Source organism: Engystomops pustulosus, chromosome 6 (genome assembly GCF_040894005.1).
Source record: "Engystomops pustulosus chromosome 6, aEngPut4.maternal, whole genome shotgun sequence".
Taxonomy (NCBI): Eukaryota; Metazoa; Chordata; class Amphibia; order Anura; family Leptodactylidae; genus Engystomops; species Engystomops pustulosus.
The window spans coordinates 29,213,122-29,234,238 of NC_092416.1; the positions used below are offsets into that span (position 1 = coordinate 29,213,122).

Consider the following 21,117-nt stretch of genomic DNA (forward strand, 5'->3'; position numbering starts at 1 on the left):
ACTAGATCAGATCACCCTTTGCTCACTGTTATCAGTCAGAGATAAATTGGCAATAATGGACTAATGGGTTGTGAATTTTCCTTTTTTTTTTTGTAGGGAAGATGGAATGTAAATCCGCGGGTCCACTGAAGGAAAGTAAACCAAGATCATCCAGGACCACCAGAACTGGGGTTTCACAGGTCTTTATGTTTGGTTTGTTACATTATAAAATGTCCTGCAGCTTCTTTAATTTCTTATAGATGAGTACAACTTTTTATCGGGGAGTAAGAGTTCTGCATGTAGGCGTGTGGAGTCTTATAGCCATGGATGCTCCACTAGGGGGATTCTGGGAAAAATATGCAAAGTTTTCCCATGTTGGGGAGCGCTGCTCACCCCCACCCCTCTCGATGGGAATATATGGCGCACAGCGCCGTATTCCGGTGATAGATAGGACATGTCCTATCTTTCTACAGGGTACGGTGTCGCACGTGTGCAGCACCATACCACTCCCATTGTGCGGCGCGAGGCCATTGCGATGTATGGGGGACATATATATCGGCCGTATATACATCGGCTGTATATACGTCCCCCATACATTCGTGTGAATGTAGCCTTAACCTGACACCTATCCCTAGGAAAAGTGATCAATAAAGGAGGGCAGGAGTTTAACATCCAGCACCCACACCCATCAGTTTCTTGAAGAGTCTGCAAAGTTTGGATGAACATCGCAGCGCTATACATTGTGTAGTGGTTGCACTTAGTATTGCAGCTTTTACACGGGTAAAGGGATTAGATATACTTAAGGCCACGTGTGTGGTCTGGACCTATAGTGATACTATTAATTTACATACTTTGCATTGCATTGGGGGGGCTGCTTGAAAGTGTGTGCATTTTAGACTGAATGGTGTTTCAGGATTAGATAGTACTCATTATGCCAGAATACTGACAATGATGGCAGTAATATTAGCAGAAATAGGAGAGTGAGTGTATCGATGACTGGATGATTCAAAAAAATATAAATACTTTAGGGAGTGAACTCCACAAGTAATTGTAGATAGCAAGCCAGCAACCATTGCTGACCCATGAAGATAACCGCATGCTATAACGCATAGACTAGATAGCAAAAACTGTGCACATATCACCAAGCGCGTCTTGACTGCAACTCGGTGGTCAGCATCGTCAAAATACCCCCGAACAATAGGGGACAATTTGAGAGTGTGAAGTTACACTCACAATAGCATGCACCCATCCCGATGCAAATGCAGTCAAGAATAGCACATACATCTACTTAGTGAAGTCTGCAGCTGCATAGCAGAGAAGTGAAACAAGCACAGATAACTTCAATATCTATATACTTACCTGTGGGTTCCAAACTCCTTATACCGCATGAAAAACATAACCTCATCCGAGATCCCTCATCTCTCCCTTGTGCTTTCAAGACAAATCCTACATCTTCTCCCACCATTCCTATTTTTAACTAACCTTGTTTGTTCTTACACACTGGGATAACATCCCGTATGGTTTAAATATATTAATAAAAGTTAAATTTTAATAAAATAATCATTTTCCACTTTGGTCGAAGGACCTCTTTGCTTGCAGCAATGCAAAGTATGTAAATTAATAGTATTGCAGCTCATTCATTTGAACATGATCATCTGTGGGGATGCTGGATGTTGTTCCTGCTTTTGCTTTTATTGAACATCTGGATAGGTGATCATTAATAAGACAAAAATGTGAATTTTGATCTACAAATGTAAATCCAATGTCAAAGTTCTATCTTGGGGGAGGATATGAAGGTTTGTGCCTTCTACTAGAGGTAAGGATTGTTGCACAATGGCCTCCGAGTAGTCAATGTGCAGGATGTGAGCTCCTCGGTTACTCAGCTCAGAAATCCGCCTGACTCAGCTCCATCCGGGTGAAGACACTTTTCCCACACAACATTCCAGAGATGAGGGAACTGCCTGCGGGCACCATCCCTGCCAGCGCCTCCTGAGCCCTGATACAGCACTTTCTCTGCCAGAGATAGTGCCCAGGCATCCTCTGTGCAATTTAATTTATAATACCCCTATCATCCTTCCTCTAAATAATACCCCTATCATCCTCACAATCTGTCAACGTCATCCATCAATAATCCTATAATGCCCATAATTCTAACGAATCTAGAATATTGTTATCATCCTTCTTGACATGACAGATAAAGCTCACCGGTGTATCATTTTTATCAATATGGAACACCCCCATCATCCTCAACGATATTAACTAATACCCCATCCTTCGTATTGATGTATTATAGAGAATACCCAGCCTCTTCACAACGTATTGCAGATAATACCCCCATTGTTGTCAGAGAACATTGACATATGATACCCCCCATCGTTGTCAGAGAACTATAACATAATACCCCCATCGTTGTCAGAGAACTATAACATAATACCCCCATCATCCTCACACATAAATCACAACCAAAAAACCTGGTCTTCAGGTTTCCTCCCACACTCCAAAACATACTGGTAGGCTGATTAGATTGTGAGCCCCATTGGGGACAGGGGGACAAGCTCTGTGCAGCGCTGCGTAATCTGTGTGCGCTATATAAATAAAGGAATTATTGTCATTATTATGTGCTAGGATGTCCCACACTGTGGAGGGATTTATGGATGCTGTGATGAAGCTAGACTCCAGAGCTTACGCTCCTAGGGGAGGAGCTGCAGAAGCTATTCTGCATAAAGAACACACCCCCAGCATCTTTTTTCCCACTGTTAACTCTTTATTTTATAGAGATGTCTCCAGAAATATTTTACTATTTCCCAGCGAATGAATGATGCACTAATTTTTCCATTAGGGGGCGTAAGTCAAGAGATGTAAGGCATTACATATACATGTCCTTGATCATCCTTTCCCCTTTGCTCCCAGGTACCAGATACTTTGTATGCAGTTATGATAGTTTTGTATAGTCGATCACGGTGTGGACTCCTTTGTCATATTCCAGTGATTTCTTTTAGTAGAGTTTGATTCCAGTTTGCATTACCCTTCCTTTGCTGGTCTCACATCTGTGTTTTGTCGCCGTCCCCCCCCTTCAAGTGGTGTCATATATCCAGTTGGCCTCTCTACATCACCATTTCCTGCGGTGTGAGGTCACAGTCCTTGCAGGTTGATAATTAGCGCCAGATGTAAAACCGTCAGAAGGAATGAAGCCTGGCGCCCGGAAAGTGGAGGGGAGCTCAGCGTGGGGTGGTCATCCCCGGTCTAGTGTATATATAATGTATATACACAGATTGGGTTATAGAGGGGCACACTGTATGATGTAACCTATAGGCTGTGCCATGACATGCCGCCCAGACATCATCTCCCCAGTGATGGATCTAGTTTCTTCTAACGTTCCCTTAACCTCTTAATTTCTGGATAGTTATACAGGACGGCGATGCAGTACGAGGAGCCCAACAGCGGCAGAAATGGTTAATATAACAAATCAGTCATTTCCTTTGCTGGATTCCTGGCTGATTACTGAACCCCGGCTCTTGTGTGTGTTTTTTTTAACATATAGAAAAAAAATTCTTGTTCCCAGATGTGCGACGAGAAACAAGGTCTTCAGGGATTGTGAATATTTATAAAGCGAATGCTCTTTGTTCCTGTTTTATGTTCTGCATCGTGTATGTGTACCGCATACTGGCCGCTATATACAGTGATTTGTATAATCCTGCAGATATTACATGTAGATATGTTTTATCTTTTGTTCCACCACCATTTACAGTAATGTTCCCACCACCATTACACCGGGAAATTCTCGCCTGCAGAGAAAATCCGGACATTCCTGTCCATATGACTGAAAAGTTCACAGACCAACCCTATAAATATGTCTGAAGTCATGAGAGAATTGGATATAATGGCTCAGCACATAGTAGTATATAAGCAGTACAATACAGAGATACAGTATGTAGTTGATAAGACTAATCCATAGTACTAATGTGTTGATCCAGAGAAAGCAGAATTTCCTTATCCCCCATATTAAAGCGAATTAATGCGATTTGTAGCTGTTGACAGGTTCCATTAGCCAAAATGGCTTTATCAGCATTCTAATTAATTTAATTAGTTTACATAGGGTTAATTCACATTTCATGGCTCCCTGCCAGCAGCGTGTGGTGAGTCCCCAGGGTGGAGCAGCTGCAACCTGTGTGTTCCTGTGCACCACTATTCTCTTCCACACATAGTGTGGAGTAGAGGAGTAACGCATGAGACAGAGGCTGCAGCTACCGACCTCCCCCAGGACTCGCCACATGCTGCTGACAGGGAGCCAGTTAATGTGAAATAAACTTGTATAAACTACAGAAATGATTCAGACTGCCTCCTTTCCTCTAGATGTAGTAGATACCTCCTTTTCTTCCCCCGCCCCTTTGCCTTAATAGCAGCTGCCTGGCACCAGTCACTGAATTGTAGTGTACTGTCCTTCAATACCTCCTTAGTATTTTTCCATTGCAGTTTCACTTTTTAATACAAAATTCTACTTTTTGTTTTCCTGCGCCCAAATGCCTAATTTTACATTTCTCCATCCAAGTCTCAGGGCTTCCACAAATCCCTCTGTAATATTGTACCATTCTCCTCTGTATTAATTATTTTACAGAGCATAGTATCATCCGAAACTGCTGCAATTGTACTCTGCAGTACCAACCCCTATCCAGCGTTTTGTACCGATCGCGGGTGTAAACCATTTACCCGCTGCTGCCATCTTGGATCGGGTCATCACTCCCCATGAGGTCATTGGGGAGCGACGATCCGTTCCCATGATAGAGGTGTTATAGATTCGTAGCAAATTATCCATATACTGCAATAGCGTAGTATTGGAGTATATGCTAGGAAAGATCAGACCCCCCCCCCCCCCCAAGGTTAAAAGTCCCCCCTCCCATCTTTCCAGTAACCGGCGTGGAATGAATGAATAAAATATAGTCACTAGAAAGCACAAGCCCTCCCACAGCTCTGTTAACATGAAAATAAAAAAAGTTAAATGTTTTTTTAAACACGGGGAGTGAACAATGGAAACACAAAAATTATGTGATCCTTAAAAAAGGTTAAAGAAGAGAATCTCCACTTTGATATTGCATCAGGATTGTGCTACTAGGTGCCACAGATATTCACTGTTACAAAGTTACAGTCAGGAGCTGCACATAAAATAGCAACAGTGAATATCTCCATGGACAGATCTCCTGACAGTAAATCACACGGGTTCTCAGGTTCCTGATAGGCTCAGATACAGCATATTAGCAGACATCATCACACATAAGACTTAGATACAACAGTGCTTTTATTCTACATATGTATCTGTTTAACTTAAAGAGCAATGAAGCCAGGACAGCACATGGAGGGTCATGCTGCACTCCTGTGGTGTGACCTACACGTGTCTTACAGGCCTTTCACATGGGACAATTATTGGCTGCCAAACAGATCATTTGTTGCCACATCTGAACCAATCTGCCAATAAAACAATAAACCATAGTTGCACATTGATCACACGTGGACATTGAAGTCATTGCTTGTCAGCAGCACATCTACCTGGTCAGCGGGAAGCAGAAAAGGCACAACACCTTCATTTGAAGCCGCTTCCCATAGGACAGGGGACCGAATGTCCCAGAAGTTCCTCAATATGGAATTGAGACTTTATAGTGCAGTAATGCAATGCTTGTAAAATCAAATATCAAGATGACACAAACTAAGAAAACTATACATTAAACATGTTATTCTAAAAATAATAAAAAAGAAAAAAATTGCCAAATACTATTGGGTGAATCCACCGGACCAGATTCCTGCAATTGTCCTCATTCCCCAAAATGATACAAAAAGTTATCCTTTCTTTGTCAGAAACTTTTCAATTCTTCACCATATTCAGGAGCTCTGATTGCTGTCAACATAAACATTCTTGTCTGCATATAGAAGATGGATACTCAATTTGACCCAACTGGTGTGTTCGCAGCTGAGGATTTGGTACAATGCCTCTGTGGAGAAGTGTAACAAACACACAACTTCCATAAATCGTGTTAGGTGTGGATACATTTTCAGCCTATGGATGTTAAAAATGTGGCCTATTATGGCAGAGATCAGAGATTTTGGAAATAAAGACTAATTGTAATAAAGTCTGATACAGTAATTTGCTTTTACATTGCAGACGTCCACCAGGGACCTGCATATTACACTTGTTTCAGTCTCATAAATGAAGTCCCAGGGGGACTGTACCGTTGTGCCTTCATTGTCTACTATGGGGCTGCGGGGGTCGGGGGTCCCTTGGTTCATTCTTCATACACCGTCTAAATGATAAACACAGTTCTGATTGCTTCTATCCATCCAGGGCGGTCTCAGTCGTGAGTTTTCTGGGTATTGTAGTCCTTCTAGAGGTCGATACTCTGGCGGCATAATCCTATAGGGAAAAAAACAAAAAACAAAGATGGATGAAAAATCATCCAGAATACAAGAACACAGTTTCTGAATATTCCCATAAATAAGTGATTACTTGGGTCTCTGTCTTGTACTGACAACATACTCACTAGTTTTGAATAATGTGCAAATCACGGCTGAGTGCTGCCATCTAGAGTTCACAGTGTAAGTGACAACTAAAACTATCTGCCAATTTAAATCAATTGTCTGTATTGTATTCTATGCGGCTTTTCACATGTCCTTTTATGTATTTTTTTCAAAATTCTTTATTGGGAACAGTAGAAAAACATCAGAGAAATACAGCTTGGCGAGGAAGCATTTGTGTAGCACAGGGTCTGTTCCCCTTAGGTCGTCATAGCACGAGGATTACACACAGTTGAGATATATATAGTATGAACAGGGTCTGCAAATCTGTACAATGTAATAAGCACAGTAGTGCAACAAACAAGCTCATTCAAAAGCTATAAGGGTATAAGCAGAGACTGGGGGCAGGTGGGGGGGTCAGAGTTGTCCTTTTATTTTCACTGACCCACGATCAATTGCAGTATACATAGCTTATTCATGAGTGGGAGGCACAGCCACACCCCCAGAGCTTGACTGACAGCCTGTATAATGATGCGACACTCCTGGTGCTGGCTGCCATGCCCCCTGCAGAGAGTGTGTGTGTGTATCAGAGATACAACTGCTACAGGATGTAGCCCATGTGTATGAGAGGAGAGAGCATGTCGGGTACTTGTGTAGCTGATGTCTGTCAGATGCTTGTGAGAGACACAGACATCAGTGTACCTGACATGCTGTGTTCTCCTATGCACATGTGAGAGGCACAATCAGCTACACATGTGTATAGGAGGAGAGAGCATGTCCAGGACTTGTGCGCTTCTCTAACAGGTAGTGATGGCAGAATTATGTAGGTACAGAGACCTGATGACAGGTAATTGGCTGCGATTTTACATAAGAGGGAAACAGAATATGCAAACAAGTTTTCCCAGAAACAAAAAGAAACATTCTACCCCCAGAACTCCTGCTACATATCCCTCCTTGTGACTTCATGCTAAGAGGGGTTTTCCCATGAAAAGAAAATTCTCAAATTTCAATCCCCTAGTGATGTTAATACAATAAATATCATTTTTAAACCTTTACTTCACAATTTATTACTGTTTTAGTTCCTATCACTCAGTGATGGTCAGTGTAAAATCCCAGGTTGTGCGGCAGGGACTCTCTAAGCAGGCACTTCATGATCCATCTAGTTTTGCGAGCTGCAATGTGGTTAGGTTATCAGGGTACAGGATTTATATACACTTTCATCTGGCTTCTGAACATTGTACCTGACACAAAGAAAGAGAGATGATGCCTATTACACACAATGACAGTCAGCTGCTACATCCCTGCTATTCCACAACACACTAGATAGGCTTTGCCTTCCTGCTGTGCCTCCCCAGATAAATAACTTACCGTATCTGTCTGTAGCTTGTAGTTCTCCTTAAGCTGCTGCCACCCTGGACTGCAGTAATCTAACAGAAGCAGGAAGTGCAGAGGGAGGGGAGACCTGCTCTGCTCGTTGTAACAGCCTATGAAGCTATAGCACCAAGGGTCTCTGGTAACACCCACAAGAAGCCTCCAGGCTCATTAGCATAATTATACAAGTTGATTTTAGAAGAGAGGAGGCCATGGATAACATATATAAGAAGATTAACACAGTCACTGTGGTCGGATCAATGACCAAGCGTCCCTGGTTTATCATGATGGTAGATTTGCTTTAAAGGAAGCTACAATGTTCAATGGCTGTCCACAAATGATAGCTGTCCATAGCAAGTCAGTAGTTTTAGGTAAAAATTTGGTCCTCTATATGACCAGATTGAATGATCTATTGTAGCTCTTAATACTCCTTTAGACAGAAGGTGTATGGTTCCTAAAAATGCGGGGGAATTGTCATCATTGAAGTCTTACAGTAAATAGCACAATTGTCATCTTACCTCTTCTCTGCAGATGTCCAACATCGCCCCAGCATGGACCAGACACCACAGCTCTCCGACCAGCGAGATGAAGATGTGTAAAATATCTGCCCATCTCCCCACCGTCATCATCAGGATCAGGAGACCACCCATGCGGACAAACACGGTCTGAAAGGCCATCTGCTCTGTGGGGTTCTGGTGCTGCTCCTCTGCCAGACAAACATAGCTTATGCATAAAGATGACACAGGTAAAAGCATCCCCCCCTCCCCCCACAATCTCCACCCCAGATGCCCCCCTTACTATAACCCCCCCCCCCCCCCCATCATAAATGAAATGTCCACTCACCTCCGGTTTCGCACAGCGCATACACTATGACATCACGCAGCTGCGATACCGCTGCGTCACAGTGTATGCGCCCAGTCTGGAAGAGGAGAAGACAGAGCTGCGAGGCCGGGGAGAAGAAGCCGAAATGGCAGTATAGATTTTTATTTTTATTTTTTTAAGACTGATGGCGGAACTTCATATAGGGCCCGAGCATGGGCCCCTCACAAGACTATGGCCCCTCTTTTGATTAGAAAACAGGGCGCCCCTTGAACACAGTCCCACTAGACCCCCCCCACTATGGCGGCTCTGTTCAGGATTGCAGGAAAGCAAGATGCTTCATGTGCTCCTTCTGCGACTACGTGCAAGGATATGTGATCATGGTGGTCCTCACCTTGCATATAGATCACCAGGAGTGTGTAGCAGATGGTCAGTGGTGTCCAAAATCTCACAGCCTCTGCCGTGCTTAGGAAATCCCGGTTAATCACAGCCACGGCAGCCAGATCGGATACGAGGAATGCCACTTTCAGTGCTCGACACAGCTGGGCAGGAATGGCATGCCAGCAGGCCAGCAGAGATAGGCAAACCCCACAATATCTCTTACTGCTGTGCAGCTCGTACATGACTCCTACATGTCGGCACATCCTCCTAGTCTGCCACACAATCAGCCCGGATAATCCCACCGCCAGCAGCAGGTTCCAGGTCCGGTGAGGGGCCCCTTCATGCAAGTAATCCAAGCTGCAGGTGATCCCACATCCCAGGGAGAACTGGCAGAGGAGGAAAAGCTGCGAACTCTGGGTGCCCTGCAAAGACACAGACAAATATTCTGATAATTGATCAGAAGTTATACTCCAGTCACCTCCAGAGCTGCGACTCATTCAGTGCCCCACAGCAGCCTCGCCTTCCCCCAAAGTCACCAAGTGCCCCACAGCAGCCTCCATCCCGCCACCCGCTCCGACTTAGTGCCTCAGCAGCGGCCTCCCCCAGTAATATCTAGCTAGTTGGCTCCCACACATCAGATATATATATATGAAAAATAATAAACTCAGTGCTTACCTCCACAACTCCTCTTCTCTCTTGGGGCTCCTGTGTGGCAGCTCGGGTAGACACAGGTCCATGTGCTCTACCCGTGGACACACCATGAAGTCATCAGGTGGTGACACCACCACGTCATAATCTGTGCACAGGCAGAGCACATGGACCTGTATATACCTGCGTTACTACACAGGAAATCCAAGAGAAGAGGAGCCTTGGGGATTTCCAGAGGTAATACTTTTATTTTTGTATAAACTGAAGTATAAGCCCGGAAAGATTTGAGGAGCTGAGATCTAAGCAAGGTACCATAAAAGTATATATGTCTACATATGACATCAGCAGATGATGTTGTGTGAGGTCACTCTAACATGGGGGAATGTGACATCATCAACACACGTTGCTCTTTTACAAACCTTCTGTAGAGACAAGATCATAGAGACGGCACGCAGGGAGAACTCCAAAACCACCAGAGCACCGACCCGGGGTCCCAACAGGGAGTAAATAAAGGTGAGGAGCAGGAGGTGGAGGAGGTCACTGAGCCGAGGTGAGGAGCTGAGCTGGGTCGCCTTTTTCTGTCTCTCGGGGTCACTGGAGGAGAGAGAAAGAAGGTAGTGAGTACTGTACAGGAAATATAGCGCAGCCTGGGGTTTTTCTGCAATAAATTGAAGTCTATCAGAAATGGAAGAACTTACATCCACCAAACTGTTTTTATTTCACACTTATTTATACACTTTAAAACAGATAGTGTAACGGAAAACGCAGGTGTGAACTGGGCCCAAGTGGTCTCTCTCTGCACAGGCATAACTTAAAGCTACGGGACACCAATACAAAATCTGTACCAGCCCAAAACTGGTCAATAGTGAGTAAAGGTAGTCTCTACTAGTACACTTTGTAGTACAGTCTCTATACGAGTATGGGTATCGAAAAGCTAGGCACCCCTTCTTATATATCATTCAAAATAGTTTTATTAAAAGGCAAACAGTGTTCTCGTCTATAGGAGTGTCTACGAGTAGTAAGCAGTCTATAACAGTGTGCTTACAGGGTAAGAGTTGGAAGTCTCTATTATTATAGTTAGTGGTATTTAGCTGTTCCACCACTGCAGTTTGTGGTGAATAGTAGGTAGCAATTGTATTTAGTAACAAGTACTAATAGTCAGGTTCCGAACGTGTAATAAGCAGTTATTAGTATATTTATTAATATGTACTAGTATGCACATAGTCCAAGGGCTCTTTCACATTGGCCTTTATGTTCACCTTCCGTTGAGCATCCGTTCCGTTTTGTCTCTGTTGTGTCTCCGTTTTTCTTCTGTTTTATGTCCGTAATGCATAAGTTTTGTCTCCGTGTCGGCAAAAAAAAAAATATATATAGGTGTAACTTTGCTTTGAAAGCATCACACCTCGTTTTTCAGCCTCCACAGTGAAAAAGAAAACAGATGTTGCATCCGTGTTTTTTTTGCAGACCCATAGACTTCCATTGCCTTCCGTGATCCGAATCAATAAAAAAAAATCATAATTTTTTCCATGGAAAAAAAGAATCAGTGAAAATACAAGCCAGGTATCTGTGGAAATCACGGAACCACCAAAATGTGAAAAACAACGCCAATGTGTACGCCCATTAAATCAGTTTAGTTAGCAGTGACTGCAGTAAGCAGATCCCAACAGTGAAGTAACCAGCAAACGCTACATAACAGGTTTCATCAGTGTAATTAAGTCAGCACTAGTTAGCAGTATAAGGGCGCTGTCCCACGTTGCGTTTTGGCTGCATTTGCAAACCCAGAAAAAAAACGCAGTCACCGGGGCGGGCCGTGCCCCAATCGCATCAGCGTTTCTATGGAAATGCCTGCTATGGAGAACGAGCTGCCGGTGGTTTTCATTAAAGTAACGCAAAACACCGGCGGCTCGTTCCCGATCGCAGGCGTTTCCATAGAAACACCGATGCGATTTTGTTTGGGTGCGGTTTTGTTTGCGTTTGCAAACGCAGCCAATACGCAACGTGGGACAGTGCCCTAAGTGTAGTTAGCAGTGAGCACTAGTTAAGTGTTCCGAACCCGTTTTTGGGCCGTTTTTAAGCAGTCCGTTTTTGACAATGCATCCGTTTTTGACCCGGTTTAAGTAAGATAATTGGTAAAAACGTTCAAAAACGGATGCATTTTCAAAAACCGCATGCATTCTTTAACAGACTGCTTAAAAACAGCCCAAAAACGGGTTCAAAACTCCACGTGTGCCGCCAGCTTTATAGTTAGCAGTAGTTATCAGTTCCATCAGTGCAATATGCAGTGAGTGCTAGTTAGCCGTTTCCATCATTGTATTTAGTAACAAGTACTAATTGGTAGTATCTAGCAATGTAGTAAGAGTACCAGTAATCAATCATTATAGTTCTCAGGGTGATGCCACACATGGCGTTTTGAACTCGTTTTTGGTCCGTTTTTAGAAAACGCATCTGTTGTTGCCAGGTTTTACCAATCATCTTGATTAAAACGGGTCAAAAGCGGATGCGTTTTTTTAATGCAAGCATTTTTGGACGGACTATTTAAAAACGGGTTCAAAACGCCATGTGTGTCATCACCCTTAGTAGTGAATACTAGCTATTAGTCTCTTTTAGTGTAGCCAGTAGTAAGCGGTCTCCAATATAGTTACCATCACATACTAGATCACAGTCCCATCAGTGTAGTTAGTAGTTTACACTAGTTGCCAGTCTCCACCAATGTAGTTATTAGTAGGCACCAGTAAGCGGCAAGTACTAGTTAGCAGTATCCATCAGTAGGGGAGGTAGTGGATACTAATTAGCAGTATCCACCAGTGTAGTTAGCAGTGAATAAAGTGAGTGATGAGTACAGTAACTAGTTAGTATTCTGCGTTCTCTTACTTCACACATCTGATGTATAGATGAACCTTCATGAAGTTGTACAGAACAGACACAGCGCAGGCTCCGACCAGACCTGCGGGGGAAGAGAGAAAGCACCTTATACATGACACCCAGATTATAGATGAGACCTCTATATTACATAAGCCCAATAAGGGCTGGCAATGGTCTCACCTTGTAAGAAAGAGTCCACGCTGCCCCACAGGTTCCAGGGCACTCCGGGGAGGAAGGAGGCCACATAGGAGAGGAGCCCCATGGTCAGCCTGGATATGGGGAGGACACGCTGCAGCTCTTCCCTGTCTGCTGCTAGTGTGTGAGAGTAAAGGTCAGTCCAGTCCTGACAGCTGATAAACACTGTGCAAAGGGGCAGACATTAACCCCTGCAGGCCCAGGCTCCTCTATAAGAAACCTCTTGTCTGTGGCCCATATTGGCCCGGCCTGTGTCCTCCACACTCTCTGATAACTGTATACTGTTACTATAAGTGAAGGACAGCTGTAAACATGACACCAGCCAGTCAATAGATACCGCGCTTGAACGTGGGAGAGATGTGGCTGCCCTCCCAGTTCTAGCTATTTTCACAGTTTGTGACCACAGTACATTTGCACGTGTTTCATTGGAAACGCATATGCGTTTTGGCCAAATCCTCTCCCACTTTGCATTTTGGACACTTTTAAAATACGACCAAAACGCCACGTGGGAAAGCACCCTCACTGCGTTCACAGGTTTAGTTTTTTAGATGCACTTTTCAATATTCAAACCAGGTGAAAAAAAGAGGAGGAGCAGCTTCTCTCAGGGCGTATTCATACGATGCGTTGCTTTTTTTGATGCGTTTTTGGCGCATTCCGAGGGCCTCAGCCTTGATCACCTGCTGAGGTTACATTGCGTCTCCACTGCATCTGCTAAAACGCAATGTAACCTCAGCATGTGATAAACACATCAAAAAAATGCAACGCAACGTATCGTGTGAGAAGCGCCCTCAATGACCTGCTTTGGGCTTTGAAAGCTGCATCTAAAAAACTGAAGTGTGAACGCACCCTGAGCTTGACAGTACACATAGCGTTTTGTACCTGTTTTTGGGCCGCTTTTAAGCATCCGTTTTTTCCATTTTTCCCAATTATCGTAATTATCTTAATTGGGGGGAAAAACTGAAAAAAACTGATGCGTTTTCAAAAACTCCAGGCGTTTTTAACGGACTGCTTAAAAACGCTGATGGCGCTTTTTTGATGCATATTTGACACATCCCAAAGGCATCAGGGCGCATTCACACGATGCGTTGCGTCGCGTTGTTTTTTCGACGCATTTCACTGGCTTCAGCCTGGATTACATGCTAAGTTTACATTGCGTTTTAGCAGTTGCAGTGGAAACGCAATGTAACCTTAGCATGTAATCAAGGCTGAAACCAGTGGAATGCGGCAAAAACGCATCAAAAAATGCGGCGCAACTCATCGTGTGAATGCGCCCTGAGGGTCTGCAGACAAAGGCTGTTGGTTATTTTAGGGTTAATGCTGGGATTCGCAGGGCCTTGACCAGGTGAATGTAGAAGATACTTCTTGGGGGTTTGAATCAGGTAAATATTTGCTAGAGACAATCTATTGTCATGTTCTGAACAGAGTAACATTGACTTGTGTCTTTATTCAGTCTTTTGAGTCCAACCTATAATCCTACAGTGTTTCTCTAGAGGAAGAAAAAAAAAGAAAAGCTACTATAGGTGACCATGTGTAGTTTATTTTTGCTTAGTATTAATGGTAGATTTCCTGTAAGGCTACACGCACATGACTGTATGCACCCTGTGCGGGATCCTGGGCGAGTACATGGCTGGGTACAGAAGAGGGAAGGGGGAGAGCGCTCCTCACCCCTCCCTTCTGCATAGAAAGGCGAGCAGTCGCAAGGCGATAGCACAGGACTGTCATATATTTTGTGCCGGGGCCACACGGCCAGGTCTTGGTCAGTGAGTCACATTGGGGCTCATTTACTAAGGGTCCGCAGACGTTTTCCGATTAGCGCTGCATTTAACAAGGGTTTTTGGTGCACGTAATCAGATTTTAATGCATCGGCGCCGGCTTTCACGCGACACAAATCAGGGTGGCGGGCAATGCACAGGATTTAACATTGTAAATTTTGGCGCAATTTACGCGCACTTACAAGCATGGGGAAGAAGAAGGTGGACTCCGGCGGACCTCAGCGGGGGAAGCGACAGATGCAGGATCTCGGGTGCACTTTTACAATAGATGTAATTTTAAATGGAAGACCAGAGGGACAAAGATGAACATTATGTACAAAACTTACAAGAAACTTTTCAAAATTCTTATGAGAATGATAACTGATCACAAAAATGAACAAGCAATGGGCATACAAGTGCATAGTAGACCAGGGGTGTAGGGGAAGGACAAAACATTATGGGGAATATGGGGAAAAGAAAGCAGGAAAAACAGATAGAGAAAGAAAGAACTATTAATTTTCTTTAAGTTAAGGACCCATGTGAGATCCAGGTGTCAAAAGAATGGGAACTTCTGATATTCAAGCAGGCTGTCCATGTAGTATAGGACAATGTAACCTGCCCTCATCAGAAGCCCAGCCAGCTCTAGATGGGGGTACTGATGTCCGCCAGCATGGAGGAATAGCCTGACGGGCTGCAACGTGTCTCAGCAATTCCTTCTTGATTCTCGAGATGGGTCCTGGAAGAGAAAGCAAAGCCTGTTCCTGTGTAAGAACCGTACAGGAGTTAGTCAAAGACATTGGGGGTCATTTACTAAGGGCCCGATTCGCATTTTCCGCGTTACCCGAATATTTCCGATTTGCGACGATTTTCCCTGTATTGCCCCGGGATTTTGGCACACACGGTGCTGGCATGCACACGACGGAAATCAGGGGGCGTGGCCGAACAAAAACCTGACGGATTCGGAAAAACCGCCGCATTTTTAAAAAAAAATGTTGCGGAGCTTGCACTTACCTTCACTAGGAATAGGCCGGTGAACTTGAGTGCATTCCGAGGAACTTCAGCGCAGCAGCGCCACCTGGTGGACGTCGGAGGAGCTGCCTTAATGAATCCCGGCCGGACCCGAATCCAGCGCAGAGAACGCGGCGCTGGATCGCGAATGGACCGGGTAAGTAAATCTGCCCCATTATATAGTTGATTAATATCTTGCTAGAAAGGGGCAATGAGGGGGCAAATCCACCAGATATGTAGCATCGTACCTGTGTCGCCCTCACAGCGCCACGATTGATCCGAGGTTTTTGAATCCCCTGTCTCCTTTGCCAACAGTGTGTCACACAATAATGGGGTTCCTCAGAGTGGATGTGAGCTCTATTATGGGAGCTCATTCCCAGCCTGGACTCCCAGGGGGGAAATCTATAAGTTATTTTAATGTACAGTTTTTCTCCCCAACAACTTCTACAGAAGCAATCAATTCAGTTTAATCTGCAATTGATAAGAGAACACAGGCACAGAGATTACACGTAGCATAGTGTACTTAATGTCACAGTACAGGGATAATACACACAGCGATGTCACAGTACAGGGATAATACACACAGTGATGTCACAGTACAGGGATAATACACAGTGATGTCATAGTACAGGGATAATACACACAGTGATGTCACAGTACAGGGATAATACACAGTGATGTCACAGTACAGGGATAATACACACAGTAATGTCACAGCACAGGGATAATGCACACAGTGATGTCACAGTACAGGGATAATACACACAGTGATCTCACAGTACAGGGATAATACACACAGTAATGTCACAGTACAGGGATAATACACACAGTGATGTCACAGTACAGGGATAATACACACAGTGATGCCACAGTACAGGGATTATACACACAGTGATGTAGCAGTACAGGGATAATACACACAGTGATGTCACAGTACAAGGATAATACACACAGTGATGTCACAGTACAGGGATAATACACACAGTGATGTAGCAGTACAGTACAATACATACAGTTATTTCACAGTACGGTATAATACACACAGTAGAAGTACAGGGCACAGAATGCATGAGTAAAGGAATAATAGACACAGTGATGTCACAGTACACGTATAATGCACACAGTTATGTCAAAATATAGGGATAAAATGTGATGTTAGTACAGATATAATGCACACAATGATGCCACCGTAAAGAGATAAGGCACACAGTGATTCCACAGTACAGACATAATACACACAGTGATGCCACAGTACAGACATAATACACACAGTGATGCAACATTACAGACATAGGGGCAGATTTATCAAGCTGTCTGAAAGTCAGAATATTTCTAGTTGCCCATGGCAACCAATCACAGCTCAGCTTTCATTTTACCAATGCTCATGAATATTTCAAAGGGGAGCTGTGATTGGTTGCCATGGGCAACTAGAAATATTCTGACTTTCAGACAGCTTGATAAATCTGCCCCATAATGCACACAGTGATATCAAAATACAAGGATAATGCACATAGTGATGTCACAGTATGATGATAATGCAGACAGTGATGTTACAGTACAGGGATAAAAGACACAGTGATGTCACAGTACAGACATAATGCATATAGTGAGGTCACAGTATGGGGATGATACACTCAGTAATTTCACTGTATAATACACACAGATAATACACACAGTGATGTCACAATATAAGGAAAATACACAATGATGTTACAGTACAACGATGATGCACACACAGTGGTGTCACTGTACATAGATGTTGTACACAGTAATGCCACAGTACATGTATAATACACACATTGATGTCACAATACAGGAATTATATACATAGTGATGTCACACAGATGCAAACAGTGGTGTTGCCTCTAGTGGCAGCAGTAGCTTCCTCATACATCCACAAATACAGCAATCAGCAAAGCAAAATATTTTGGCCTACTTTTGTTTGAAAAAACAGGTTTTTGAAGCAAAACCAGGTATGGATGATAAACAAATGATCACATAAAGGATTGTTGGTCTTTCTATCATATTTCAAGCCACTTCCGTTTTCAGCATCAAAAACTGCATGAAAAAAAATACCAACTTTTTAAAAAAATTAAACCTCCTAGTATGTAATAAAACTGATGACATAACATGTATAATGTCCTATCCTGGCTCATATCTTACAGTGAGTGGTAGTGCCTTCTCCTCAACACCAGATGGCGCTGCTCAACCAAAGGAGAACTGGGGCTGGGGCTACACAAGGTAATACACTGAAAAAATCTCTGCAGCTGTGAATCACCTGAATCACATTTGTCTTTATTTAAAGGACATCTACCACCAGGATAAAGGATTGTAAACTAAGCACACTGAGATATTGGCGTGTGCCTCCAATAGCAGGATCTGCTCTTCTTTAGCTTCTTATGGCCTTGTTTTTAAGAAACATAGGGGGTCATTTACTAAGGGCCCGAATCGCGTTTTTCCAACGGGTTATCCGAAAATTTCCGATTTGCGACGATTTTCCTTGAATTGCCCCGGGATTTTGTCTCACGCGATCGGATTGTGGCGCATCGGCGCCGGCATGCACGCGACGGAAATCGGGGTGTGTGGCCGTACGAAGACCTGACAGATTTGGAAAAACCGCCGCATTTTAAAAAAAAGTGTCGCTTGACACGCGCTTACCTGCACCCATGATAGGACGGTAAACTTCAGTGCACTCCGATGAACTTCAGCGCAGCAGCGACACCTGGTGGACTTCGGAGGAACTACCTTAGTGAATTGCCGGAAGACCCGAATCCTCCACAGAAAACGCACCGCTGGATCACGATTGGACCGGGTAAGTAAATCTGCCCCATAGGTTTCGAAAAAAAATATATGCAAATGAGCCAAAGGGGCTCCAAGCTCCATCTTTGGATACTGGAACCCCTCAGCCTTTTTTTCTGTAAAAACCAAGGTGTAAGAAGCTAAAAGAAAAGCAGATCTTGCCAGAGGGGGCACAGACCGGTATGTAAGTGTACTTGGTTTACAATCCTTCATCCTGGCGGTAGATGCCCTTTAAGTCATTACTTTTGCTTCCTCCATGGAAAAAGTCATGTTTTGTTGGTTTTTATGCACCTCACTTCTATTTGTTGTCTGCATTTTTTCCATGAGTCACTAGAAAAATTAAGAGCAAGGGTCATATATCCAGCACCCACAACACCATAAAATCAAAAAGGGTGATGAAAGGGTGACTTTGGTTGCATGACTCAAAGATCACCAGGTCACATTGCAACATTGCAAGTAATGATTGTGCAAACAGTCTCTCTACTGCACAATTAAACGCAAACGATGCAAATATTTAGACATTTTTTCTCCTTTGTTCCAAGGTACAAGCTAATTTTCCAGCATAAAGATCTATGTAAGTTGTAAGATACCTGAGCAATGTGACAGCAATTTTGTATGTCTAGAAAGTATGAGAAATCCTAAATTCACAGGAAGATTAAAACATCAATGCAAAAGCAATAATATTACTAAACTTTATGGGTCGGCTGACCAAAGACACTGGGTAACCCAGTCTTATACTTTACAAAGCAAAATACTTGAATTGCATTCAGAAATGCAATTCAAGCGCAGCAAGGAGGAGCCATTCTTGAACACTGATGCGTATAGACCTAAATAATTGCAATCTGGAACTTCCAATAAGTGTTTTGCATTCTTTACCGGCAAAACACAGATTTCTAAATGCGATATGTCAACAAAGATCTATAGGATGAGACATCCTTTCCCCATATGCTTATAATAGATCTCCATTCACACTCGTCTCCCGGTGATGCACGTCCACCGCTGTTTACACCTGTAACCTCCCTGAGATCCTTCTTTCATGTAATCTGCAGGATCCTCGGTCTCAGAGACTCACATCTATTTTTAATCTGTGTTTACAAGTCCTGATTCCCTCGTGTCCTGCAGCTTCCAGCACCTGCGCAGCACGTGGGGCACAGGAGATCGCACTCTGTTTTTTTAATAGCCTGGGAATAGAACTGGATGTTGTCCACAAGGCGGAGGGGGAAGGGAGCAAATATCAGGACACTTTACTGATATGGAGGGAGTGACAGCCCAGGATAAAATGTACCACACTGCCCTAGCCTTCTTATACATCCATTATCAGAGACTCCAGAAGCCACCAGAAGACACTGCTCAAATCTTATAGCAACTTATACCTGTGTATTCACGTAGTACAGATAGGGTCGCTCAAAGGGAAACTGTCATCAGCTTTTGGCACTACTAAGCTAGGATATTGAATGTCCTTTCTAGAATTCCTTCTTTTAACTAAAAACTCACTGGTTTACCATAAAAAAAAGCCTCCTCCAAAGTCATGTGAAAATGAACCCAATAGAGACACTTTTTGCTTTTTGAGATGAACCATTTTTAGGGGCTGAAGGTGGAGCATCTATCTTGGCTTTATAGCAGTTCCAGTACCAATTCTCTTGTCCTCTATATATGGACAGTGCACAGTACCACTTCTCCTGTCCTGTATATATATGGACAGTGCACAGTACCACTTCTCCTGTCCTGTATATATATGGACAGTGCACAGTACCACTTCTCCTGTCCTGTATATATATGGACAGTGCACAGTACCACTTCTCCTGTCCTGTATATATATGGACAGTGCACAGTACCACTTCTCCTGTCCTGTTTATATATGGACAGTGCACAGTACCACTTCTCCTGTCCTGTATATATATGGACAGTGCACAGTACCACTTCTCCTGTCCTGTTTATATATGGACAGTGCACAGTACCACTTCTCCTGTCCTGTATATATATGGACAGTGCACAGTACCACTTCTCCTGTCCTGTATATATATGGACAGTGCACAGTACCACTTCTCCTGTCCTGTATATATATGGACAGTGCACAGTACCACTTCTCCTGTCCTGTATATATATTGACAGTGCACAGTACCACTTCTCCTGTATATATGTACAGTACACAGTACCACTTCTCCTGTCCTGTATATATATGGGCAGTGCACAGTACCACTTCTCCTGTCCTGTATATCTATATGGACAGTGCACAGTACCACTTCTCCTGTCCTGTATATATATGGACAGTGCACAGTACCACTTCTCCTGTCCTGTATATATATGGACAGTGCACAGTACCACTTCTCCTGTCCTGTATATATATGGACAGTGCACAGTACCACTTCTCCTGTCCTGTATATATATGGACAGTGCACAGTACCACTTCTCCTGTCCTGTATATATATGGACAGTGCACAGTACCACTTCTCCTGTCCTGTATATATATGGGCAGTGCACAGTACCACTTCTCCTGTCCTGTATATATATGGACAGTGCACAGTACCACTTCTCCTGTCCTGTATAGATATGGACAGTGCACAGTACCACTTCTCCTGTCCTGTATATATATGGACAGTGCACAGTACCACTTCTCCTATCCTGTATATATATGGACAGTGCACAGTACCACTTCTCCTGTCCTGTATATATATGGACAGTGCACAGTACCACTTCTCCTGTCCTGTATATATATGGACAGTGCACAGTACCACTTCTCCTGTCCTGTATATATATGGACAGTGCACAGTACCACTTCTCCTGTCCTGTATATATATGGACA

At 43.6% G+C, this 21,117-nt stretch overlaps 1 protein-coding gene and 1 long non-coding RNA gene across 3 annotated transcripts in view; one reads left to right on the forward strand and one right to left on the reverse strand.

Annotated features, from left to right (window-relative positions):
- LOC140134753 (uncharacterized) overlaps positions 1-18,974 on the forward strand; it is a 51,478-nt gene extending 32,504 nt beyond the window's left edge. Inside the window, exons 2-5 of one of the 2 annotated variants that reach the window (XR_011856399.1) lie at positions 97-179; positions 8,383-8,596; positions 17,681-17,756; positions 18,857-18,974. This is a non-coding gene — a long non-coding RNA (uncharacterized lncRNA). Of the gene's footprint in view, positions 1-96; positions 180-8,382; positions 9,809-17,680; positions 17,757-18,856 lie in introns of those variants that run through there. The other variant, XR_011856398.1, reaches the window with a different exon arrangement.
- Positions 5,034-13,028, reverse strand: TMEM82 (transmembrane protein 82). The gene is made up of 6 exons (XM_072155312.1): positions 12,742-13,028; positions 12,571-12,643; positions 10,119-10,293; positions 9,065-9,473; positions 8,370-8,557; positions 5,034-6,379 (listed from the first exon to the last, which is right to left on the reverse strand). The coding sequence occupies exons 1-6, from the start codon at positions 12,821-12,823 to the stop codon at positions 6,299-6,301; spliced, it is 1,008 nt and encodes a 335-aa protein (XP_072011413.1). The 5' UTR covers positions 12,824-13,028; the 3' UTR covers positions 5,034-6,298.
- Positions 18,975-21,117: the final 2,143 nt, after the last annotated feature.

What these genes read in the sequence shown, in the direction of transcription:
- TMEM82 (XM_072155312.1), bottom strand. Translation starts at nt 12,823, where the DNA reads ATGGGGCTCCTCTCCTATGTGGCCTCCTTCCTCCCCGGAGTGCCCTGG. An exon ending in TGATCTTGTCTCTACAGAAG is followed by an intron (nt 9,474 to 10,118) that starts GTTTGTAAAAGA and finishes GTGTCTTTGCAG; the next exon opens with GGCACCCAGAGTTCGCAGCT. An exon ending in TGGACATCTGCAGAGAAGAG is followed by an intron (nt 6,380 to 8,369) that starts GTAAGATGACAA and finishes TTTTCCCTATAG; the next exon opens with GATTATGCCGCCAGAGTATC.